This window comes from Syngnathoides biaculeatus, chromosome 5 (assembly GCF_019802595.1).
Source record: "Syngnathoides biaculeatus isolate LvHL_M chromosome 5, ASM1980259v1, whole genome shotgun sequence".
In the NCBI taxonomy this organism is placed as follows: Eukaryota; Metazoa; Chordata; class Actinopteri; order Syngnathiformes; family Syngnathidae; genus Syngnathoides; species Syngnathoides biaculeatus.
In genome coordinates, this window is record NC_084644.1 from 20,054,002 (window position 1) to 20,077,280 (window position 23,279).

Below are 23,279 nucleotides of genomic sequence, written 5' to 3' on the forward strand. Positions count from 1 at the left end.
ATCAATAAACAAGCACAGAAATAGAAGACACGGTTGGTTTCTTTGTGAATGATCTTATAAAACGTCAGTAGAGATTAAATCATTTCCCCACCCTTATCATGTTGGACTCCAACCAAAGATATTTAGTGTGACTGAAAACACACTCAGCCTTACAGCATAATTTTCGAGACATGAGACTTATTCTATGCCATTGCCTTTATTCCAGTTGCGTAATACAAACACGTGAAGAGCTTTCTACTCTCAGAGCATGTGACTGCCCCCACTTGCTCCTTTCAGGCTAAAAATAGCCTTGTGGTGCCAAACTCACACAGAATTGGTTATTGTTAGCATTTGGGGCACAAATAAAATACGATGCTTTATTCGTGTCGCTCTAATTCGGTGAGTCAAACTGCAATTATTTAATATGAGCCATGAGCATTCATATAGATACAATGTGGAGCTGGAGCGCTGCTCCTGACAGATTCATTTCAATAAAAGTCTGCTGCTTACGTTCAAATGTGCAAATCAGCAATTGGCTCAAGTTTCTCGACCAATGTCTGAACTGTACTGTACATCATGTTCTGTGGCTCAGGTATGTGACGCTGCCGAGTGGTCTGGTTTTCCCATTTGGGGGTCAGACTGGGGCTCCTCAGCCAGTTTGACAGCATGCAGGGCATAATTGATGGCGTCGCTGTTGATCCAGGTCCAGGCTCCTGACGCTGGGTTGTACATCAGACCTTGGACCGACTTCACTGAGAAACCATCTGATGAAAAATGAAGCAAGATGTGGGACCAAGTAGGAAAAGAGAAGAGAGCAACACACTATAAATATGCACAGCCTAACTTCGGAAAGAGTAGTGCACCCGTGAGGTTGTACATTCAAATCAAAGTAAATATTTGAGAATTTATTGAGTTCAAATTGACATCTTGCATGACTCAATCATGACATAAGACAAGACATCAGGGTGGCTCACAAAAGCCAATCAGCGAGAAAACTACATAAGATAAAATGTTTTTTGATTAATTAATTTTATCCGAGGTCGGCTCGCGAGGTCAAAAGCTTGAGCGGCCACTTCCCCTGCTTTTCCGAGGGCATCTCTAGGCGTTCCAGGCCAGCTGAGAGACGGTCTCTCCATCGTTCCCTGGGTAATGCCCGGGGGTATCCTCCCAGTGGGACGTGACCATAACACCTCACCAAGGAGGCGTTGGGGAGGTCTCCCAATCAGATGCCCCAGCCATGTCAACTGGCTCTTGTCAATACGGAGAAGCACCGGGTCTACCCTGAATGCACGAATGACTGAGCATCAATGCAGAAGCTACAATAATCAACCTGTTGATCTCCATTTCTATTCTTCCCTTACTGGAGAAAAAGACTCCAAGATATTTGAACTCCTACACTTGGGGCAGGATCTCCCTGGAGTGATTACTTTAACTTCTCCTGACTGAGGACCACGGTCTCAGATTTGGATGTGCACATTTTCATCCCAGAAGTTGGGAACGATCCAAGCAACCCACACATACAAAAAAAGTAGAACCAAATAGCTGCGAAATTAAGATGTGTGCAATAATGTTTAATCACAGGGAAAAGTTATTGAACACGCCAACTGGTATTTATTTACTACTTTGTACAAAAAGCCTTTTCCTGTAATGACAGGTTCAAGACACCCTCTGTATGGAGAAAACAGTCCCAAGCATTGTTCTAGTGTGATTTTGGCCCATTACACCACACGGGCAATCTTCAAATCTTGAAGGTTCTGTGGTTTTTCGTTTCAGTTCTTTCTTTATATTTTTGATTGGATTCAAGTCAGGTGATTGGCTGGGCTTTTCTACCATTTTCTTCCCTGGTTGGAACAAATGGATTTTTCATGGCAATATGATTTGGATCATTATCCTGTTGAAACGTCACCTTCATTTTTATCATCTTCATTGATGGTAGCAGAAAAAAATGTGTCTGTAGATTTGCTCACTCAACCTTCCTTCAATAATGTGAATTTAACCAATTAATCATCTGCTGACATTTCTCCTCTAAACATGGTGTGCAATATGGATACAAACAGTTCAATTTGGCTCCCACTGGACCAGACTATATTCTCCCAGTACTTAACTGGCTTGTCCAAATGTTGTTCAGCAAACTTTGAAGGAGCTTTGACATATTTTGTTTTCCAGCAATGTTGTCTTGCATGGTGAACGTGCATACAGCCCATGGAGGCAGAATGCATCACTCAGTTTCTGCTATTTCCGAACTAATTGTAGCTCTCGGCAGATGGTCCTTGGCTCTTAGACAACTCTCCACATTATTCTTTGCACTTTTCTGTCAGAAATCTTACGAGGAGCATCCAATCCAGGCAAATCTATGGTGACATGATTGGCTTTCACCTTACGAATTATGGCCCCACCCTTGCTCTCTGGAAAATTCAGAAGCTTAAATATGCACCTGCAAGCAATGCCATTGTTATGTTTTAACAAGAATTACTTCGTGATAATCTTGAGATAGCTCTTTCCTCTCACGCATCATGAGATATGTCTTCTCTCACACCATGGCATTGAGACGTTTTTGTAGGCCATCAATTAGGACTGAACCAGATTGATTTGCACGGACAAGGGGCTGGATTGCTGTTTGATTATTGATAAATTTTATCTCCATCTTGGCTTGCCATGGCTTTTTGTGTCTCACTTTCTTCATGGATTGAATACATTTTCCTGTCATTTGACATTTTTAGAAACGCTTTCAGATCTTAATTTTTCTACTTTCTTTGTACGCATGGAGTATTTGGGCTGTTCCCAACTGGTGGAAATTGAAAATGAAAAAGGTGACCCAGAAGCAAGGGGGCAAGGGAGGATTCCTAGGCCCCAGAAGAGAATTTTTCTTTTTACATAAATGAAACAATTAAGCAGTCTGGGAGACTCTGAAGAGAATAATAAGCCAAAATAAACAAATTTACTTCACACAGGAAAAACATTACACCACTCAAGCACATGTTGATGTACATGTTTAAGATTAAAACAAAATGTGCCTCATTCCTTTGCTTTCTTGATTAGGCCTACAACTTGCGCCAGGCCCATCTCCACCTGCACCTGACGCCTGCTTCAAGCTGTGCCACATGAATAGCATCCTCCTCTTTAAGCACATTTTTTGATCTTTCTCTATCTTTAACTCAACTTATACGTTGAGTCTCGTTCTCGATGACTGCTACATTTCTCTCAGTTTCTGTCTGAGTTGTACGTAATCGGTGATTATTGTCTGAGATACAGATTTGATTGGCTGAGGAGTGTGGTTGTACCCACGTGCGAATGGTCAATGGTCGGTATGGTTCATCACAACCTTTAAAATGTGCTGCTTAAAATGGAAATGTCCCGTATGTAAGGAATCATAAACATTCATTTTTGGCTATGACGTGAGACTATAATTACTATAATCGAGCGGCTGACTGCATCGTGAGCGGAGTGCCGGATGTTACCACATCAATGAAAATGCATTGAATCAGGAATAAAGCCTCGTGTCAATTGTACTTATTGAACAATATGGCACCCTTACTCTGCCTCTGGCTAGTGGATAATGACTCACCGAAGCACTTTAGCAACACAGATATACAGTGCCTTGTGAAAGTATTCGGCCTGCTTGAACTCTTCAACCTTTCACCACATTTCAGGCTTCAAACATACAGATATAAAATAAAAACATTTTGTCAAGAATCAACAACAAGTGGGACACAATCGTGAAGCAGAACGAAATTTATTGGATGTTTTATCTTTTTTTTTTTTTTTTTTTTTTTACAAATAAAAACCTGAAAAGTCGGGCATGCAATATTATTCTGCCCCCGTGCATTATTACTTTGTGGCACCACCTTTTGCTGCAATTACTGCTGTAAGTCGCTTGTCGTATGTCTCTATCAGTTTTGAATATCGAGAGACTGAAATTCTTGCACATTCTTCCTTGCAAAACAGCTTGACCTCAGTGAGGTTGGATGGAGTGTTTGTGAACAGCAGTCTTCAGCTCTGCCTATATATTCTCGATTGGATTCAGGTCTGGACTTTGACTTGCCCATTCTAACACCAGGATATGTTTATTTATGAACCATTCCATTGTAGATTTGGCGTTGTTTTGGATCAGTGTCCTGTTGGAAGATAAATCTCCGTCCCAGTCCAACAAGTTTTCTTCCAGAATGGTCCTGTATTTGGCTCCATTCATCTTTCCATGAGTTTGAACCATGTTCCCTGTACCTGCTGAAGAAAAGCGGGCCCAAACCATGCGGCTGCCACCACCATGTTTGACAGTGGGGATGGTGTTGTCATGGTCCTGCCGGTCCAGCCCTGGCTGTGCGGTTCCCCGCACAGCTGCTCTGATTAGGTGGCACACACCTGCGCCTCATCGGCAGTGATTACCCTGGTGTATATATAGAACCCAGTGGACGGTCTGGCTTTGCCAGATCATCGCCTTTAGTGCTTCGTTCCTGCACTCCGGAATTCTTGATCGTGAACCCTGGTGTACTGATCTCCGCCTGTCCTCCAATTCACCCCGCAAGCTTGACGTCTTTGTCACTCCTGCTATCTCTGATCGATTTCCCGTGTTCCGACCCCTGCTTTCCCGCAGACCTGCTCTCTTCTACTATCGGCCTGATCCCCGACCTTGGAACAAATGAACACTTTTCCCAAACTGCCTCTGCGTCTCTGGAGTCCTGCATTTGGGTCCTCCTTCGTACCGATGGGTTGTGACAGAACGATCTGGCCAACACAGGACCTAGCAGGAAAGACCCAGTGTCGCTGGGACCGACACGAGGTAAACCGACTGCCGAAGGATCAAGCTTTCCTATCCGGGTAGGCTCCATGATGTTGTCCCCCTTCTTCCGTGTCACACGCACCGCCTGCGTGCCATGAATATGTCCCGACCCCGACCCGCTCAGCACCTAATATTCTTTTGGACTCCGATTTTTCGGACTATGAAGAAGACCTTGATTTATATGACCGACTGCCTGACTACGATTCAGATTTTGACTATGAAATTTCTCTCCCGATCTTTAGTCCCAGTCAGTTTGCTTCACCTCCCCGTGTTTCCAGCTCCCGAGTGTCTTTGCCCGGTAGGTCTAAGTCCTTGTCCTCCAACCCTTTTTGGGGAACCCGCTTGGCCATTTACCTGGGTCCTCCGCGTGGCGGCCAGAGGAAACGCCCAAGCAGGGTGCCCCCTTGTACCTCCCACCACGTGGCGACAAAGACACCGTCCTCGTCCATCCACTCCTCACCGGCAACGGTCAAACCAGCAGACCCGCAGCTGGTGGCGAAGCTTCCAGCCCAGAGGGAGGAGGGGTCGCCAAATCACGAGGTGTAGAACCCAGTGGACGGTCTGGCTTTGCCAGATCATCGCCTTTAGTGCTTCATTCCTGCACTCCGGTATTCTTGATCGTGAACCCTGGTGTACCGACCTCTGCCTGTCCTCCAACTGACCCCGTAAGCTTGACGTCTTTGACACTCCTGCTATCTCTGATCGATCTCCCGTGTACCGACCCCTGCTTGCCTGCATACCTGCTCTATTCGACTGTCTGCCTGATCCCTGACCTTGGAACAAATAAACACTTTTCCCAAACTGCCTCTGTGTCTCCGGAGTCCTGCATTTGGGTCCTCCTCTGTACCAATGGGTTGTGACAGGTGTGTTCAGGGTGATGAGCTGTGTTGCTTTTATGCCAAACATATCAGTTTGCATTGTGGCCAAAAAGTTACATTTTGATTTCATCTGACCAGAGCACCTTCTTCCACATGTTTGGTGTGTCTCCCAGGGGGCTTGTGGCAAACTCTAAGAGAGACTGGATATCTTTGAGAAATGGCTTTCTTCTTGCCACTCTTCCATAAAGGATTTGTGCAGTGTACGACTGAGTGTTGTCCTATGGACAGACTCTCCCACCTCAGCTGTAGATCTCTGCAGTTCATCCAGAGTGATCATGGGCCTCTTGGCTGAATCTCTGATCAGTCTTCTCCTTGTTCGAGATGAAAGTTTAGAGGGACTGTTGGGTCTTGGTAGATTTGCAGTCGTCTGATACTCCTATTTCAATATGATTGCTTGCACAGTGCTCCTTGAGATGTTTAAAGCTTGGGAAATCTTTTTGAATCCAAATCTGGCTTTAAATTTCTCCACAACAGTATCTTAGACCTGCCTGGTGTGTTCTTGCTCTTCATGATGCTCTCTGCACTTTAAACAGAATCCCGAGACTATCGCAGACCAGGTGCATTTATACGGACACTTGATTACACACAGGTTCTATATCATCATCAGTCAACATTGGATCATTCAGAGATCCTCACTGAACTTCTAGAGTGAGTTTGCTGCACTGAAAGTAAAGGGGCCGAATAATATTGCACTCCCCACTTTTCAGTTTTTTATTTGTTAAAAATATATAAAGTATGCATTAAATTTCATTCCACTTCATGAATGTGTCCCACTTGTTGTTGATTCTTGACAAAGAAAAAAATGAAAATTTTATATCTTTATGTTTGAAGCCTGAAATGCGGCCAAAGGTTAAAAACTTCAAGGGGGACGGATATTTTCCCAAAGTACTGTATGAATAGGTAAGCAATGCTGTGTGTCGGTGGACAGAGATTGATCATACTTGATGCATCCCTGCTCCTTTTCGTGTATCTCAGCCAAAAGACACAAAATGAGATACCTGCTGTCGTCCTGGAAACATGAATATCCTTCCATAAAATAGTTTCTATTTTCCACATATTACATGACCTGGAAATGTGTGAAATCAAATGCCATAACTTTCCACAACTTTCCATACTTGTGTAGGAACACTGCATGTTGTATTTGGGTTGTCTCTGTGGTTTTCATTTAGCATTTAAGTGCTAAATATGAAGACAGAATTTAAAAAAAAAAAAAACAAACAGAAATCAGGGGGGGAGAAAAAGTTTTTCATCACATTATTCAAAGATATATCGGTGCTACGCATATGCATTTCTGATGTTCTTTTTTTTTGTTTGTTTGTTTTTTTACTTACTGGATTCCAGACGGCGCTCCAGTTCTATTGGGCTGATGAACTTTTCCCAGTCGTGCGTCCCCCTGGGAACGATGCGTAGCAGCTGCTCAGCCACCACAATAGCCAATGCATATGACAGGTTGGTTTTATTAATGGTGGTGATGAAGAGTGAGCCGCCGGGCTGCACAAGGATAACATGGACAGTTTATGCAACAACACCATCAATATTTATAATATTTGTCTCAGTCTTGATGTTGCTACTGCTTCAAAAGTGAGAAGTGCAGAGGTAAATAATTGCACAAGAATTCAAGTCATTTTATAATCCAAAACAGTTCACACTGCCAATTCTCTAAAGAGAGTCTAAAATTCTAAATAAAAGGCTCCACTGAACTGTTTCAATAAGGAGTATGATGAGGAGCTGTTTGAGGTTTTATACGGTAACCCCAAAATCTATCTTAATATCCTCTTTGTTCTAATGCGGAAGATAATTTAATACACTCATACAATAGCAGGGGTGTACTTGGAGAAGGATTATCACTTACTATTAATATTTTTTTTCACTGCTAGTGCCACTATTTACCTACTACTACGACTTTAAGATGGATCTCGTAAAAAATTATAAAAAACAGCTTTGATATCCTTGATGTTGAATAAGTGCTCAACGTCTTTAAATTATTAACTTGATATCATAAATTTTCTACGGATTTCTATAAAAGCTGTTTGAGAACGTATTTAATATACGCGTTAGTGTGCTTTGTCTTCACTTGTAGGACAACTTTGGCAGTTAGTAAGAGGACAAATGTTATTAACAAAGAAAAATGCATTGCTTTTTCATAGGGTTAGGTATCTTTGAACAGCTTCTTTCCCCCTTAAATAAAATTGCAGGTTAAAAACTGCATTACTTGGCTTTTTTTGTCTGACAGCAACATTTTATTCATGATCTTAAAGTCGTTAAACGATCCCAAAAAATGAGAATTCACAGCACTCTAATGCTATATTAGTATACTACAGTTGTCCTACTTGTTTATAGAGCTTGTGCATGTGACGTCGCAGTTGGCATGCCGCCATATGTCAGTAGGTCAAACCTAGCTGCTTGGCAGTGAGGAAGTCGTTGAAGCGAGGCAGATTTTATTGTGCTGTTGGTTGTCAGATAGGACAAGACAGTGCTTCAAATAGATCAATAAATAGATCTATAGAAAACCATCTGAAAAGACGAGAAAAGATCGATGGATTTTGACAATCAAACGTGATGGATGGTGCTCAACCAAATACACACGCCTGTGTAGCGATCATTTAATTTCAGGTAGGAATTATTCTTCTCCATCTCAAATTATCCACAATTATTTTGAATGCCAAGTTGACTCGTTTGAGAACAATGTGTATTGAAAAAAAATAATAAATTGTCAGTCACAGAGAGGTTTATTTAGGTTAACGTGTGGCAGCAATGTGCTTCCGTGTACGGGGGAGACGACGCAGTCCTGACTTTTTTTTTTTCCAATCTTAGTTAATGAATGCGAGTTTGTGTAACACCAGGGATCATTTATTTAAATATTGGTATTTCTATTGAAAAAAAATCTGAGTGGGTCCATCACTGTGTGGGATTTATTCTTGATTGAGAACAGATAATGTATTCCTCTTGAGGCTACCTAGCCAATGTCACCAAATTTTTCTGAGATGAACATGCACACGTGGATTTGAGGGAGGAGCTGGAAGCAAGCACACACCTTCAGTACGTGGTCGCAGCACAAGGCAAATGTCTCCAAGTCAGCCAGATGTTCTACCACCTCAGACGCTATGATGGCATCGAACAGCACATCACCCTGGCCCGCTTCTCTTTCCGCCATATCTGCCGATAGCTCCTCCAGAGTGCATGCGCGGTAGCTGACCCGCTCGCTAAGATCGGGGTCACATGACAAATGCCGCTGTGCCGTGCCAATGCTTTCTTCCACTGGGTCTATACCTAGCACCTTGGCTCCGATGCGACCGAGGGGCTGGGGTGGAGTGGAAGCAGTAGGAGGTGACAAAGGAGAGGGAGACGTATTATATAGTAATATATAATAATCCACTGTAATAATAGTAATAAATAGTAGTAGTATAGTAATATATATAGTAAAAAGTATATAGTAAAGCAAAGTTTCACTGCGGGTACTAGTAGGCATATTGACAGCCCAAAGACCTCTGTAAAAATATGTAACAAGTGTGGAGGATACCACAGTGATTAGCTGAATGCCCAGCAAATGATAAACAATGCCTGAAGTGTCAGACCCCTTTTTCTGTCCGTTCTTACAACCATAAGCCACACAGTGAAATACCATGATGATAAGGCCATAAAACGCTTATAAGCAAGCCAAAATTCATAAAAAGATCACAAAAACACATGAGTTGTATTGTAGTTTTGCTGTCCAGTGGGCGTGGTAGACAAAAGTCATGTGACTCATGACGTCACGTGAAAGGTATCTATTCAGTCTAACATTTGCCCAGTTTCGTATACTACGATCTGATGATCTGAAGTTCTAAAACCTTGAGTCAAGTAGATAAAGACTGGACTTGTGGCCAAAGAGCAAAAAGAGTACAAATGGCTTACATACACAGAAGTGTTTTGAGATAGTCTGATAGTCTCTCTCAAGTTTCTTCATTTTAGTTTGAACAAATTGAACACCAAAACTTCCAGTGGTACAAAGAACATTTATCTTGTTCCTTGTCAGTTCGTCAAACCTCATAAATGCCCAATCTTAGCACCTTAAGTGAAGATGCACAAAGGCTGTTAATTGTTTTTTTTAATCATATGAAAGCCTTATCTTTCATAAACAATGTTAATTTAAGCACTGTGGATATATATATATATATATAATCTGATCAATGTTATGAAGTGAAAGGTATGCTGGCTTTGAAGTGCAAAACAAAACACCAAATAAGGAAACAATGAAATTTAAAAAGAAAGAACTGCAAATAACTACCATATTTTCTGCACTACTTAAAGGGGAAATCCACTGGTTTGCGCGGATGTGACGTGTTGCGTGCCGCAACAAAGGCTCGATGACGTGGGACACCAATTATGCCCAGCCCTGATTTCTCGGATTTATCCTCATCTGGTTAAGAAATAGCAGTATCTGTTGATCGGGAAGAGTACTTCCATACACAGCCCTGAGTGGCTCGGCCACTCGGTTGATCGGGAAGACAGAGGAATACTTCAATACACAGCTGTGAGCGGCCGAGGCCTGGAGCTCGCTAGCCGGGGAGCTCATACTTTTCCAAAAGACCCAGTTCGTCGTGAAAAATGGATTGCACAGGTACAAAGGACGAGACCTTTGTGGGTGTGTATACAGCTACTAAAAAAATAATGGGGCAGGGGGTGTAATCCGTAAGTCAGGGGTGCTAAATGTGTCGATGTCCCACTTCGGCCGAAGCCGTGATTGGCGGAAGCGACGCTGCCAGGGTGCCTTGTCACAGCGCCGGGCCGCGGTGGCTCATCTCCACCACGAAGGTGGATCGGATGGGGAGGCGGTTTGGCCGCGGCATTCTTGTCGCTCGCGGGTGGCATTGTTTTTATTACCGCCGTGGAGGTGGATCGGATATCATCATATCTAAATATGGCTCGAAACGATAGGGTAATATTGCCCCGGTCACTTCACTCAGTTGTGAGATGTTTTCTTCTTTAAAAAGAGCTTTGGCGTCAGAAGGGGCGTGTTCGTCTCCCATAGTTGGTGGCAGAGCGTGTTTTCAATGGCGAATGTCCCAGTATGACTTCACGGACAGAAGATGCAGCCAATATGGCTACCACTTAAATGTTGAATGAGACTTCCGCAACTCTGTGTGTGGATGACCCGCTCTCCGCTCATATTTATTTTTTCATATAGACATTGAAGTGAATAATGTTGTATGTATTTTTCATTACAGTATCTATTTTAGAATGTTTATGGGCATGACACTTGGGCTTTAAGCTTCTCTCCCTAGCTAAATGATGAGGGGTTGCGTCAGGAGGGGCATCCGGCATAAAAACTGTGCCAAACAAATATGCATTCATCTAAGATGACACAGTGTGGCGACCTCGAATGGGACAAGCCCAAAGGGAAAGAAGAAGAAGATAAGGCGCACCGCATTATAAATATATAGAATAGACACTACAGTAGAGGCTGAGGTACCCATCTTGCTTTGTTCCCTGGGAAACTCCGTTTAGTCCTCTTGGCGCACATCATCTTGTTGCTTCTTCCACTTCTGCAAAATTGATTTGCTAATGTTAAATTCTCTCGCTGCTGTTCTATTCCCGTGTTCTACTGTGTGACTGATCGCCTTGAGTTTAAACTCTGTGTCATAAGCGTGTCACTCAATAGGATCCAATTTGGGGTCTTTACACAAACGCACAGATGGAAATGAAATGGCACGCTTCGCGCCGTCATATATCCCAGTATGCACTGTGCGCTACTTCCACAGGAGAAAATGGAGTCGGCGGCAGCTTACTGTAGTTGGCAGATCTGTTGTGGCTCAATATTGCTCCATAATTAAGGCGCACTGTCGGCTTTTGAGAAAATTTAAAACTCTTAGGTGCACCTTATAGTGCGGAAAAAACGGTAATCACAATGGTGAGTGACTAAACATAGGTGTAAATAAAAAAGAAAAAAGTAATTAGCTAATCACAACAACAAATAACTAAACAGCTAATCAAATAAAAGTCACAAATAACTAATTGTGCCAAAAAATAATTATAATTATATCATAATAATCAACGAAAATAAGGCTACCAGAAAAGGGTGGTACTGGTGGGGGATCAGGAGAGGGTAATATGGCTTATCACTGATTGGACAAACATACAGGAAGTAGAAGTTACTGGTGGCGGGGAGATAAGACTCATCGCTGGTTGGATGAGACGGACAACTTGATAAGATTACACCAACTGTGCAACCCCAATTTTTTTTTAAATTGCGTTGAACGCTTTTGCGTATATATTTCAATGTTGTGATCAGTCCTGAGTATATCTTTAGCCCGTACCTCATATTGTATGTATAATGGGAGAAAGCCAGGCTGTGTGGAGATACGTTAAGAATCTCCACTACCCATTGTGAGATGAAAGTGGACTTTCGTGAAAATTCCTGAAAATACAAATGTGAGCACTTCCCCCGGAATGCCCCCATGGGAAGTTTTTGAAAAAATGGATGGCTGTGGTGCATTCTGGCGATATCTGTTAACAAAATTCATACAAAAATTGAAAGTAAAATTTCCAAGTCCTGACCAAAAATAAATTCGGCTGAAGTTCCCCAAGGGCCAAGCCCAGATTTTTATGCCCCCCATCCCTCGATCACTGGATGGCACAAAATCACATCTTCATTAAAATATGCCATCTTATCTCAAGGCAAATGAATTAAGTGGACTATTCAGTTAAAAGACATCTAAAATTGTCCTTTTCCCCACATTATACATATTATAGTATAGATATAGAATATACACAAAAATATATCCGAGAATTTCTACACCATACAGCAGAACATGTTAAAGAAGTTGATCTGTAGTAATTACTACTAACGTTTAAGTCTCAAACTTGTTACGTCGCGTTGTACTGATACACTTGACCACATTGCTCACTATCTTAGATATAGAGCTAATAATACTAATAGTATAATCAAATGCCTTTAATATATATATATACACACACACACACACACACACACACACATTATATATATATATATACACACACACACACACACACACAAATTTGAAAAATGTACAGGTGTGGTCAGTCATGCTCGCAGATAAAGTTGCGGGTGTGATTAGGGATGGCCTTAAAATAACTTAGTAGATTAATATAACATAATTGTAAAATAAAAATAAAATAAATACATAACTAAAATGGAAAACTAAAACTTCAAATGCAGAAATGATCATTTCCAATTTCAACTGATATTAGTAGAACATGATATAAAACGGTATTTAAAATTTTTCATCAATAAAAATTCTTGATCTGACAAACTTTATCTGAAGAAAAGTTAAATGCACTGGCCTGTCAAGGAAAAACACGAACGATCTATACTCGCAATGTAGATGCTGAAAGTTTACTTCAACATAATCGACATTAGTGGCAACAAGATAGCGATATATTGGAACAAACATTCCTGTCAGGAATCTTGACGTATTGTTGTGAAGGGGGTGGAATGCACCGCGGGACTGCCGTAAATAGGAGGCTGGCTTGCTAGAAAGGCGCCTTTATGTGCACGCGCAAAACGTATTGGCCACACCTGAATCAAGTGATGAGGTGGATGATAGTCTAATGTTGTTTGTTTTTGTTTTGTTTTTTTAACGCCGTCACACTGCCTCGCGATCGATGCAATGAGCACCCCTGGTGTAAGTGAATTTCCTTTGACATGCCTCATGATGTTGATGACTTTCGACGTAAATGCGCTCGCATTACATGAAGCATGCGCTTTCGTACATGCTCAGTACGGTTAACTAGCTCAGTACGGTTAACTTGCATCTCCTGTTTCCGAGTGGATACCGGTTGTTTTGGAGCACGCTCGTTTAGTTAACGTTGATGAAATAAACACGTAAATTAATGTCAAGACCACACAAAATAAGCAACGCCTTGAGAGAATGCGAGGGGAGGTGTGTTAATGTTACTAGTGTTAGTGCCTCAACGTGGCTATACTCGTGAAAGCAAAACAACGAACTCAAATGCATGTTCGTTCAATGTTGTCAACTAATATCCGGATTAATTTTAGGCTATTTTTCCTCAATTTTCCGGAGCAATTTTCATGAAAATTTAAAAATCTGGAATTCCGGGAAAATCCGGAGGACTTTCATCGCTGCATCGTTCAAAGAGAGTGCTAGCGCTGGCTGCTGAGTTAGCGGGCTAGGCAGTTATCCCCCAATACAACATGGTGCCAATGATGGTTAAACCTCAGTGTGGTTGATGACTTGGGAAAAATCGTCATAGTTGCGTAAGCTTACAGTGAAGAAAATAAGTATTTCAACACCCTGCTATATTGCAAGTTCTCCCACTTAGAAATCATGGAGGGGTCTGAAATTTTCATCATAGGTGCATGTCCACTGTGAGAGAGACAATCTTCTTCTTCTTTTCCTTTCGGCTTGTCCCGTTAGGGGTCGCCATAGCGTGTCATCTTTTTCCATCTTAAGAGGAATCCCGAAATCACAATATCAGCTAGAATTCTGACCCCCAAAGACCTGTTAGTCTCCCTTTAAAAGTCCACTTCCACTCCATGTATTATCCTGAATCCGATGCACCTGTGTGAGGTCGTTAGCTGCATAAAGATACTTGTCCACCCCATACAATCAGTAAGACTCAAAACTTGTAACATGGCCAAGACCAAAGACCTGTCCAAGGACACCAGAGACAAAATTGTAAAACTCCACACGGCTGGAAAGGGCTACGGAAAATTTGCCAAGCAGCTTGTTGAAAAAAGGTCCAACGTTGGAACAATCATTAGAAAATGGAAGAAGCTAAACATGACAGTCAATCTCAATGGGAGTGGAGCCCCATGCAAGATATCACCTCGTGGGGGCTCAATGATGCTTAGAACAGGACTTGGTAAATGACCTGAAAAGAGCTGGGACCACCGTATGGAAGGTGACTGTTGCTAATACACTAAGACAGGGTTCATCGTTGTCAACACCGTGACTTCCGTTTTTTAAATTTATACAGATCAAACGGGAGCCTGTACAAGGGCAAGCATTCAAAGCTTACATTCGAGGAGAAATTATCAGGGTTCATACTCAGTCGGACCCAAAAAATTTAAGGGCTTTTTAGGGCCATTCTTAGGGGCTGACACGAAAAATTTAGGGCCGACACGAAAAATGTAGGGCCATCGTGGGAAATCAAGAGTAAGGAAAAAAGACTCACCCAATGGTGCCATCGGCTGTTCTTGGTTCATCAAAGGTTCCAGTACCTCAGTACCTGTGACAGTGATCACCTGTCGCCCCTTGCGGTAGTTCTCATTGATATGACCATTGTCAACGTCTTCACATAACAGTATACAGAAAAACTGATTCTAACTACAATTGCAACTATATACACAAATGTCTTCTACTGATGTCTGTCTCAGCACCCCTACTCTAGCTCCTTGAGCCTACCCAGTGCTTCCTGTATTTGCTGCTGCAGAGGTGCCAAAGAGGTTCTCTTGTCCTTTGCTCTGCCTCTGAGTGCATTGGCCTCGGTGATAAACCTCAGCTTCCTCTTTTCTTCTGCCTGCTCACACAGCCTGTCAGCCTTCTCAATAAGCGTTGATATGTCAGTCTCTATTCTGTCTTTTTTGGCTTTGAGGCAGTAGAGATAGAGCCTGACTTCTGGCTGGTTGAAGTCAATGGCTGGACAACTGTAGGTGCGCATGCACTGCTCGTACCACTGCCTGAAGTTGATCCTTCACTATCTTTATATTTTAGAAACAGATTCATACCAATGGAAGATGAGAGAGTCTTCGCCAAATCAGCGTGTCTCCTTTTTTTCCGGTGCGACTCCAGCGCTTTGACGCCCATCTTTCCTAGCTGGTAGCTCTGCTTGCACAGATGGCAGTAAAACATGTGCCGATCTTTTGCATCTCGACGAACCCAGCTTCCAAACTCCTTACTTTCAACCCAAGCATCTTGAAAAATGCACTTCCCCATGATACAAGTTGGATCGATGAAAGACGTAACGAAGACGAAGTGAAATGCCGACTCACAGAAACGAACAATGGAATATCGACGACAAGATGGCGACTCGTTGTCAACACCGTGACTTCCGTTGACAATTTCTGGCTGTTTTAGACGCCAGACGGATCGCTATTTAATTTTTTAAATAAAAGATTATTTATTTTTCAGGAGAATTTTGGCGATAGAGGTCCTCCCTTTGATTTTTTATAATTTAAGGCCTTTTTAGGGGCTTGACCGGTTTTCGCGGATTTTAAGGACTTTCAGGAGCCCCTAAATGCACCTTCGAAAATTTTGGGTTTTTTTAGGGACTTTTAGGGACGCGTGCGAACCCTGCTAAGACGTCATGGTTTGAAATCATGCATGGCACGGAAAGTTCCCATTCTTAAACCAGCACATCTCAAGGCCCTTCTTTAGTTGACTGCACTGTTTTAAGGAGAGGATGACCGCGACCATATATCGTGAGATTTTAGGGAACAACCCCTTTTCCTCAGTCAGAGCACTGAAGATGAATCGTGGCTGGGTCTTTCAACATGACAATGACACGAAGCACACAGCCAGGAAAACCAAGGAGTAGCTCCGTAAGAAGCATATGAAGGCTCTGCCACGGGCTAGTCTCCAGACCTAAAACCAACAGAAAATCTTTGGAGAGATCTGAAACTCTGTGTTTCTCAGCGACAGTCCATAAACCTGTCTGATCTAGAGAAGATCTGTGTGGAGGAGTGGGCCAAAATCCCTCCTGCAGTGTGTGCAAACCTGGTGAACAACTACAGGAAACGTTTGACCTTTGTAATTGCAAACAAAGGCTACTGAATCAAATATTAACATTGGTTTTCTCAAATATTCAAATACTTATCTCCAGCTGTATCACACAAATCGTTAAAATATCAAACATTGTGATTTCTGGGTTTTTCTTTTTAGATTATCTCTCTCACAGTGGACATGCACCTACGATGAAAATTTCAGACCCCTCCATGATTTCTAAGTGGGAGAACTTGCAATATAGCAGGGTGTTCAAATACTTGTTTTCTTCACTGTATTTTCTCTTTTGTAGTCATGATCGTGATTTATCCATCCATCAGTTATCTGAGCTGCAGGAATGCTGGAGCCTATCTCAGCTATCTCCAGGCAGGAGGTAGGGTATGCCCTGAAACTGTTGCCTGCCAATCTCTGGGCACACAAACTAACAACCATTTGCGCTCACATTCATACCTAGGCGATTTAGAGTCTCCGATGCATGTTTTTGGGATGTGAGGAAACCGGAGTGCTTGGAAAAAACCCATGCAGGCATGGGTGAACATGGAAACTCCACACGGGGCCAGGATTTTAACCCCAGTCCTCAGAACTGTGAGGCAGATCCTCTAACGAGTCGTCCACCGTGCTCCCCATCTTTATTTAACTGAGCGAAAATAGTTTATCCACACATTGATTGTTTGGGGAAAAAAAAAAAAAAAAAAATCAGTAAGAAGAGTTCTCAAATATTTATTAGCTGCAGCTCTTGTTTTGGATCACAATACAATTAAAATGAAAAAAAAATGCTGCTCAAAATTAGAAAATTCCACCTCAAATGAATGATTAGCAAAAGTGCTCTTCAAAGAAAAAAATATTTTGAGCTTTGGATCAAATGTCAGGCAATGTGGGTGAACCGACACTTTTGACAATCTATTGTAAATCGTTTGGTGTTCAATTCAAAAGGCCCACATTTCACAATGAGAAAATCTATTTGTGAGTAAATTGAGAAAAGATAATCATTATTTAACTATTTACACTATTTTTGTCAGTTTTGTTTATTGGTCTGTCGATAGAATTTTGTGATGTAAAATGAATGTCCATGCGTTTCCCAACAAAGGTTGGAGAAGTTTGATCAAGAGCAACTGGAATGGCATTTTAGTGCCACCTATTGGACTGAAGCTAAAAATGCAGCACAATGTGAACTTGCTCGCCCGAGGCCAATGTCTCTCTCCTTCAGCTGATCTTCTCTGATAGGAAGACTTCAAAGTGACAGAAAAATCCAGAGACACTTTCCCATTTGCAATTCCCACAGACAGACCTTGTGGCTTGCTACTGCATCCACATTTAAATGACAGTCTGTGTGAGCCTCATAAATACAGGACCTGATTTTGTCTTCACAGATCACACAACGCAGCTAGTAAGTCCTCAGCATGAATAAAAGCTGAGACAGGGGCTCTGTCCCGAATGAGGAGCCATCAACACTAACAAACACATAAACAATTGTAAACGACCAACTGTCCACTCCACCAAACCGAGACCAGTCAAGTCAACGGAAACCTTGAATTAAACAGACGTTTCAATGTTTGCTGTTGTACGTGAGGACTGGCAGTGACCACTGAAAGCACACTTACAGTGTAACAGACTTTGGTATAGCGGACAAGACAATCTGGCGTGAAAGTTTGTAATTTAAAAAATTGCAGAGGATTGTGTTGAAAGGGAATGAACATTTTTGTCTACATGCCCTTTTAACACCAGCTATCCCCACTTACAAAAAACAGTATTACCTCAGTGAGCAGTCCGCCTCCACAGCCAACATCCAGTACTCTCACTCCGGCAAGTGGTTTCCCAGGATGATGTGCTTTGTGCACATTCAGAAGATTATCTCTGGCCAGGAAAATAAGTAAACATACAAAAATGAATTAAAACATAAATGTTAGAAAGAGTCCTTTGAACTGTGAGGTAGTTTTGGTAACCAGTTCTCCACAGAGTAAAGAAAATGCAAAAAGAAATTCGCCCAGATTCAAAATGAATAAATGTTAATTTCTCCTTCAGTCAATCAAGGAAAGTGAGTCAATCATTCCAAGAATGTGATGGTAATGAAAAAGGAAAGGTTGTAAAAGCTTTGAGGATGTCAGATTTTTCCTGCTCCCAAAAGCCCCCAGTAATTGGAGTGCGCAACAAGCACAGGTTTTAAATCTGGCAAAATTCCAGCTAAAAATTGCTGCTGATCTCATTGCTATTCTGGCCTCCAACCATGCTTTGCACACTACATGACCAGCCTTGGCCAAAAAGTGTGCAGAGCAGGCATTGCTATTATTAAATCATCATCATTATCACACTTTGGTACAAATAAAGAAAGTAACCTGTTGACAGATACATAGCGACCAAGCAAAAGCTACGAATAATCTGTTTAAATGTCATTTTACTTGTTATTCTCAATAAAATATTAGAGGAGTTATCAAGCACATTATTGTGCACACTATCACTAGACAAGTAGTCCCAAATCTGCATGATATAAATATAGAAGTAAGTACCAGAGCAGCATTAACGGTATCACATCACAATAAGAATGTCAAAAGTTGACAATGCTCCAGCAAGAGTACAAATGATGCTGTGTCTCATTCAGACATGTCCCGAGGGTAGAGATGCATCAGGGAAATCAACCACACTCAAGACACACTGGGACTGGATCTGTCATATACTGTCACCATAACCACCCATCAACAGCACTAAAGGGGCCACAGTGGGGGTGGAAGACAGCAGCAATGGCCTCCGCGCCAGATGGATCAAGTAGTGGCCCCAACAGCAGATCTTATCAGTCAAAGAATGCACATACGTAGTGCCAGGGTAACTCAAATACTGGCTGAAAATGTGTCCATGTGAAGGAATCGAGTCATCTTCAATTTATACGCTTGGCTCAAAAATACCAAAATGGAGGATGCCAGGCTGTGTTTACAGAAACATGTCTAGTAGCCCACTTGGGTAGTACTTCCAAACATTAAAACTAGACTTTAAACTGATCGGTCTGATCGATATCAGTCTATAATTAACATTTTATACTGATTGTGTGATCAGCTTTAATGTCAAAATTCAGCATTGATCGGTGCCGCAAACCCTATTTACTCTGGTTTCAATTCAAAAGTTACTTTATTCTTAACCTTGTTGCACCTTTTGACTTAGGACTGTAAATATGTGACCGCCAAAGTTATCTTTCACCCCGGCAGTGTGGGACAGACAACTCAAATGAATGATTAGCAAAAGTGCTCTTTTAACACATAATGACTACAAAACAAATTTGATCTTTCACCATTGCACTTTCAGACTACTGCAATGAAATATTGTATTCCCATATCACAGCGTCCCATCTTTTACAATCACTGGGCTTTATTTCATCAATTGAAATGCGACTAGATGCACTCATTATAACAACAATCGATCACATTGTGTCTATTATGAGAACAAAATGGGGAAAAAACCGTGTTAGTGGTTACCGGTGCTTGGGATGTTTGTTTAAGGCATGTTCACGTATTTTTAATATGATATGCCTCGCGAGCAGGCAACAAATACAATAAATTACAATAAATTGAACCCATTATTTTTGTCACTCGTAACGAACTACACAACAACCCTCCAGCTGATGGAGAATTTGTGGAAACAAATCTCTGGCCACGTCATGTGTGTATGGTGTGTTGTTTTGCAAGTACACGGGAAAAATTGTGGCTGGCCACCCCAAATGTAACGCCTCAGTACAAAATATAAAATTAGATATATCTCCATCCATTTTTCTTAGCCGCTTATCTTCACAAGGCACACACAAACCCACGCACACACACACACACACACACACACACGGGAATACATAATCTGTACAAAAGCACATACCTTATGAAAGGCACTCTCAGGTCATTCATGGCATGGAGGGCCCTGAACTCGCCATTTTCATCCCACCACTTGATGGCCAGTGATTGGAAATATTTCAGCTCATCAGGATCCACTGTGGTTTGATGAACTGCTCGAGTACTTGACAGGGGAAAATACAAATATATATAAATGCATAGGGCTGACCATGTCGTTCAGTAAACCTGGTAAAAGTCTTACTTGCAATATTACTACACTTACACAAATCATGAGTGTTAAGATTAGAAAATTCACTATTTCTGTCCATTTTCTAAAAACTTGACCTTATTAGAGCCACGACCAAGCTGGAGTTTATCGCGGCTGACAGGGTGAGAGGCAAGGTACCGCCCATAGACAGAAGTGAAACAGCATAGCACCAGTGTCTGGCCACTGCTTGGATAGGTTAAAGCGTCTGCCATACTGTGGCAGTCAAGACCACTCAGTCAACCACCACTAGTCCGAGAGACAGGAATGTGTTTTCTGAAGGAATAACAGTAACATTCAAATTTACACAGCTGTAAAGAATATTGTGTGAATATTGAACAATTTCTTGTCATTAACCTAACATAATTATAGTGGCGATCACAGAGGGGAAAATAATGGGAAAAAAAGTCAGCAAATTGAATGGTGACACAAAAGGGTAGAGCAGGGGTGGGCAAACGTTTTGACTGGCGGGCCACATTGGGTTCCAAATATTGACAGAGGTGCCAGGCTAGGACCTCATACCACAATATGCAAAGGCAAATACAACCCGATTTTCTAACAGTGGGCACTGAGGACTGTGTACAGTATTTCAAATGCGCAAATTAGCACTCATCCAGGTAGTGTATGTTTGTCTCAATGAATATGCAAGATCTGGCTGTCACTGTCACTGTTAATCAGAAAAACTTTACGTTACGTTGTACATTGATCCAACAATTTTCTGAGCCACTTAGCCTCACAAGGGTTACGGGAGTGCTGGAGTCAATCCCGCCTGTCATCGGGCAGGAGGGAGGGTACGCCCTGGATCTGTTGCCAGCCAATCGCAGGGCACATGAAGACGGACACAGTCGCACCAAGAAACACACCTAGGGGCAATTTATAGTCTCCAATGAATACATGTTTTTGTGATGTGCATACCTGTCAACTCGTACGGTTTAGCCGTAGTTCATACAGATTTTGTGATGAATCTTACGTATATAGCCGTATATCACAAATCATACAGATTCTGAAACTGCAGACCAAATTCCGTTGTCCCCAAAAAGTTCTTGTGGTTTCGCAACAGTTTTTCGTCGCGGTCGGTCGAGATCACTAGTGGAGCATTTGATTTGCTGGTGTTCTGGCTCATACATCGGCAGGGTTCACCTTCCTCCTCTTCCAAAGTGCTTCCTCAAAATAGCCGACGACACATTTTTCCTCCCCGCAGTGTCACCGGGAGTCCGCTGTGAGGTTGGGTACGTTAGAGCGACACCTTGAGTTGTGTTACCTCTCTTACAGGAACAATTAAATACATTTATTCGCACTTGTTAAGTCATATAAAATAGTGTGATTTACTGTCATTGAACCAGCAACTAGAGTTTTAATCCTAAAAGAAATTCGGGTGTGTTTCGGACTCAGTTTCCAAATGTTCACTACGCGCTTTGACGTAATCACGAGGCGACCAAACAGGCTTCTCCAGAGTCAAAAGGATACATGAACTCCTCACCTCTCACGAAATTACTTGTAAATTAATTATTAAAATTAATACAATTCTGAACACAGTAATGCCACTAAATAGACTTTGATAATAAGACATTAACTTCATATATTATCATTATGGAGATCAACAATAAAAATAATCGAACAACTTTGTTTTTTCCCTCCGTTATTTTGACATAATTTGCTTCGGTATGTTATAAGGTTTTTTGCTCTCTATAAGGATTTTTGGGTAGTTTATACGGGTTGGCGTTCCGAAAAGTTGACAGGTATGGATGTGGGAGGGAACCGGAGTGCCCGGAGAAAACCCAAGCAGGCACGGGGAAAACATGCAAACTCTACACAGACGGGGACGATATCGAACCCTGGTTCTCAGAACTGTGGGGCCAACGCTCCACAGCTGTCCACCATGCCGCCGCTACGGTTAAATAGCATGAATATAGGTCTATGGTCTAAAAGTTGACAAGACTCCGGCACAGTACCTGCCTTGGGGTAGGAAGGCGTGCTGTTGTCTCCTCTCATCAGAATTCAGCCGGACCGAGAGCGTTCGCCGTTTACACGCCACAGTCCAAATGAAACGTTTCCGACCCACATTACTCACCGCACCACATAACGAATCTGCACTGCGGCTGTACAACCTTAACATTGTACGGCCAAACGTGTTTGCGAGCATGATAGTGACAAAATACTTTGCCTAAAATTTGACCGACGGCACACAGGCGATAACTGTTCGGCCAGGAACAGTATATGAAGATAAAGATTCCTCATCCTCGCCTTCTACAAACGTCACTATATTTTATGACGTAGATGCTGTTCTTAAGACTTTTCTTAATTCTGACCTATACATGTCTTTGCGACGTTGTTAGTGAGACTATTAATCTCCATCTGGAATTCACGTCAAAACTGTAAAGGTATCTGGGGATTTATCGAAGATATTTCTTTGAGCTTACTTGGCAAAATTTACTTTTGCGACATGTCAGTCGAAAAGGGAAACTAATTGATCTCACTTTTCGTATTTTATATTCCCAAATTCATTCCAAGTAAAATCCGTTTTCGAAGAATACATGAAAAACTTAGTGTATTTAATGTCAATATCTGCTGCCAAAAAAAGATAGGTCTCAAAATCTTTTGATGCTCCCATTCATGTTTTATTTTTACTCGGAACCCTTAGCACGTTTCTCGTCTTTTCATGTTTATAGATGTTACTTATCTTGTTTCATTATTCCATTCTCTTCACCGTTATTGCTGTTTGACAAAAAAAAAAAAAAAAAACACCGAGATTTAAAAGGTTAAAAAAATAAGTTTCAGGAGACAAACAGAAAATTACATAATCAAAATCTATGCCACCTGTAGCTTGCAAATTGTGTGACACGTTTTTTTTTTTTTTGGAGGGGATGG

The 23,279-nt window shown here is 41.9% G+C and overlaps 1 protein-coding gene across 3 annotated transcripts; it reads right to left on the minus strand.

Annotated features, from left to right (window-relative positions):
* Nucleotides 1-181: 181 nt before the first annotated feature.
* Nucleotides 182-22,670, minus strand: coq3 (coenzyme Q3 methyltransferase). 3 transcript variants are annotated; one of them, XM_061820709.1, is made up of 7 exons: nt 21,382-21,833; nt 21,149-21,274; nt 20,193-20,330; nt 18,095-18,194; nt 8,669-8,935; nt 6,966-7,125; nt 182-743 (listed from the first exon to the last, which is right to left on the minus strand). In XM_061820709.1, exons 3-7 carry the CDS (start codon nt 20,219-20,221, stop codon nt 568-570), a joined length of 732 nt encoding a protein of 243 aa, XP_061676693.1. In that variant the 5' UTR covers nt 20,222-20,330; nt 21,149-21,274; nt 21,382-21,833; the 3' UTR covers nt 182-567. The 3 variants fall into 3 exon arrangements, with proteins under 3 accessions (XP_061676693.1, XP_061676692.1, XP_061676694.1); XM_061820708.1 differs by lacking the exons at nt 21,149-21,274; nt 21,382-21,833 and adding an exon at nt 22,364-22,670; XM_061820710.1 differs by lacking the exons at nt 21,149-21,274; nt 21,382-21,833 and adding an exon at nt 22,368-22,503.
* Nucleotides 22,671-23,279: the final 609 nt, after the last annotated feature.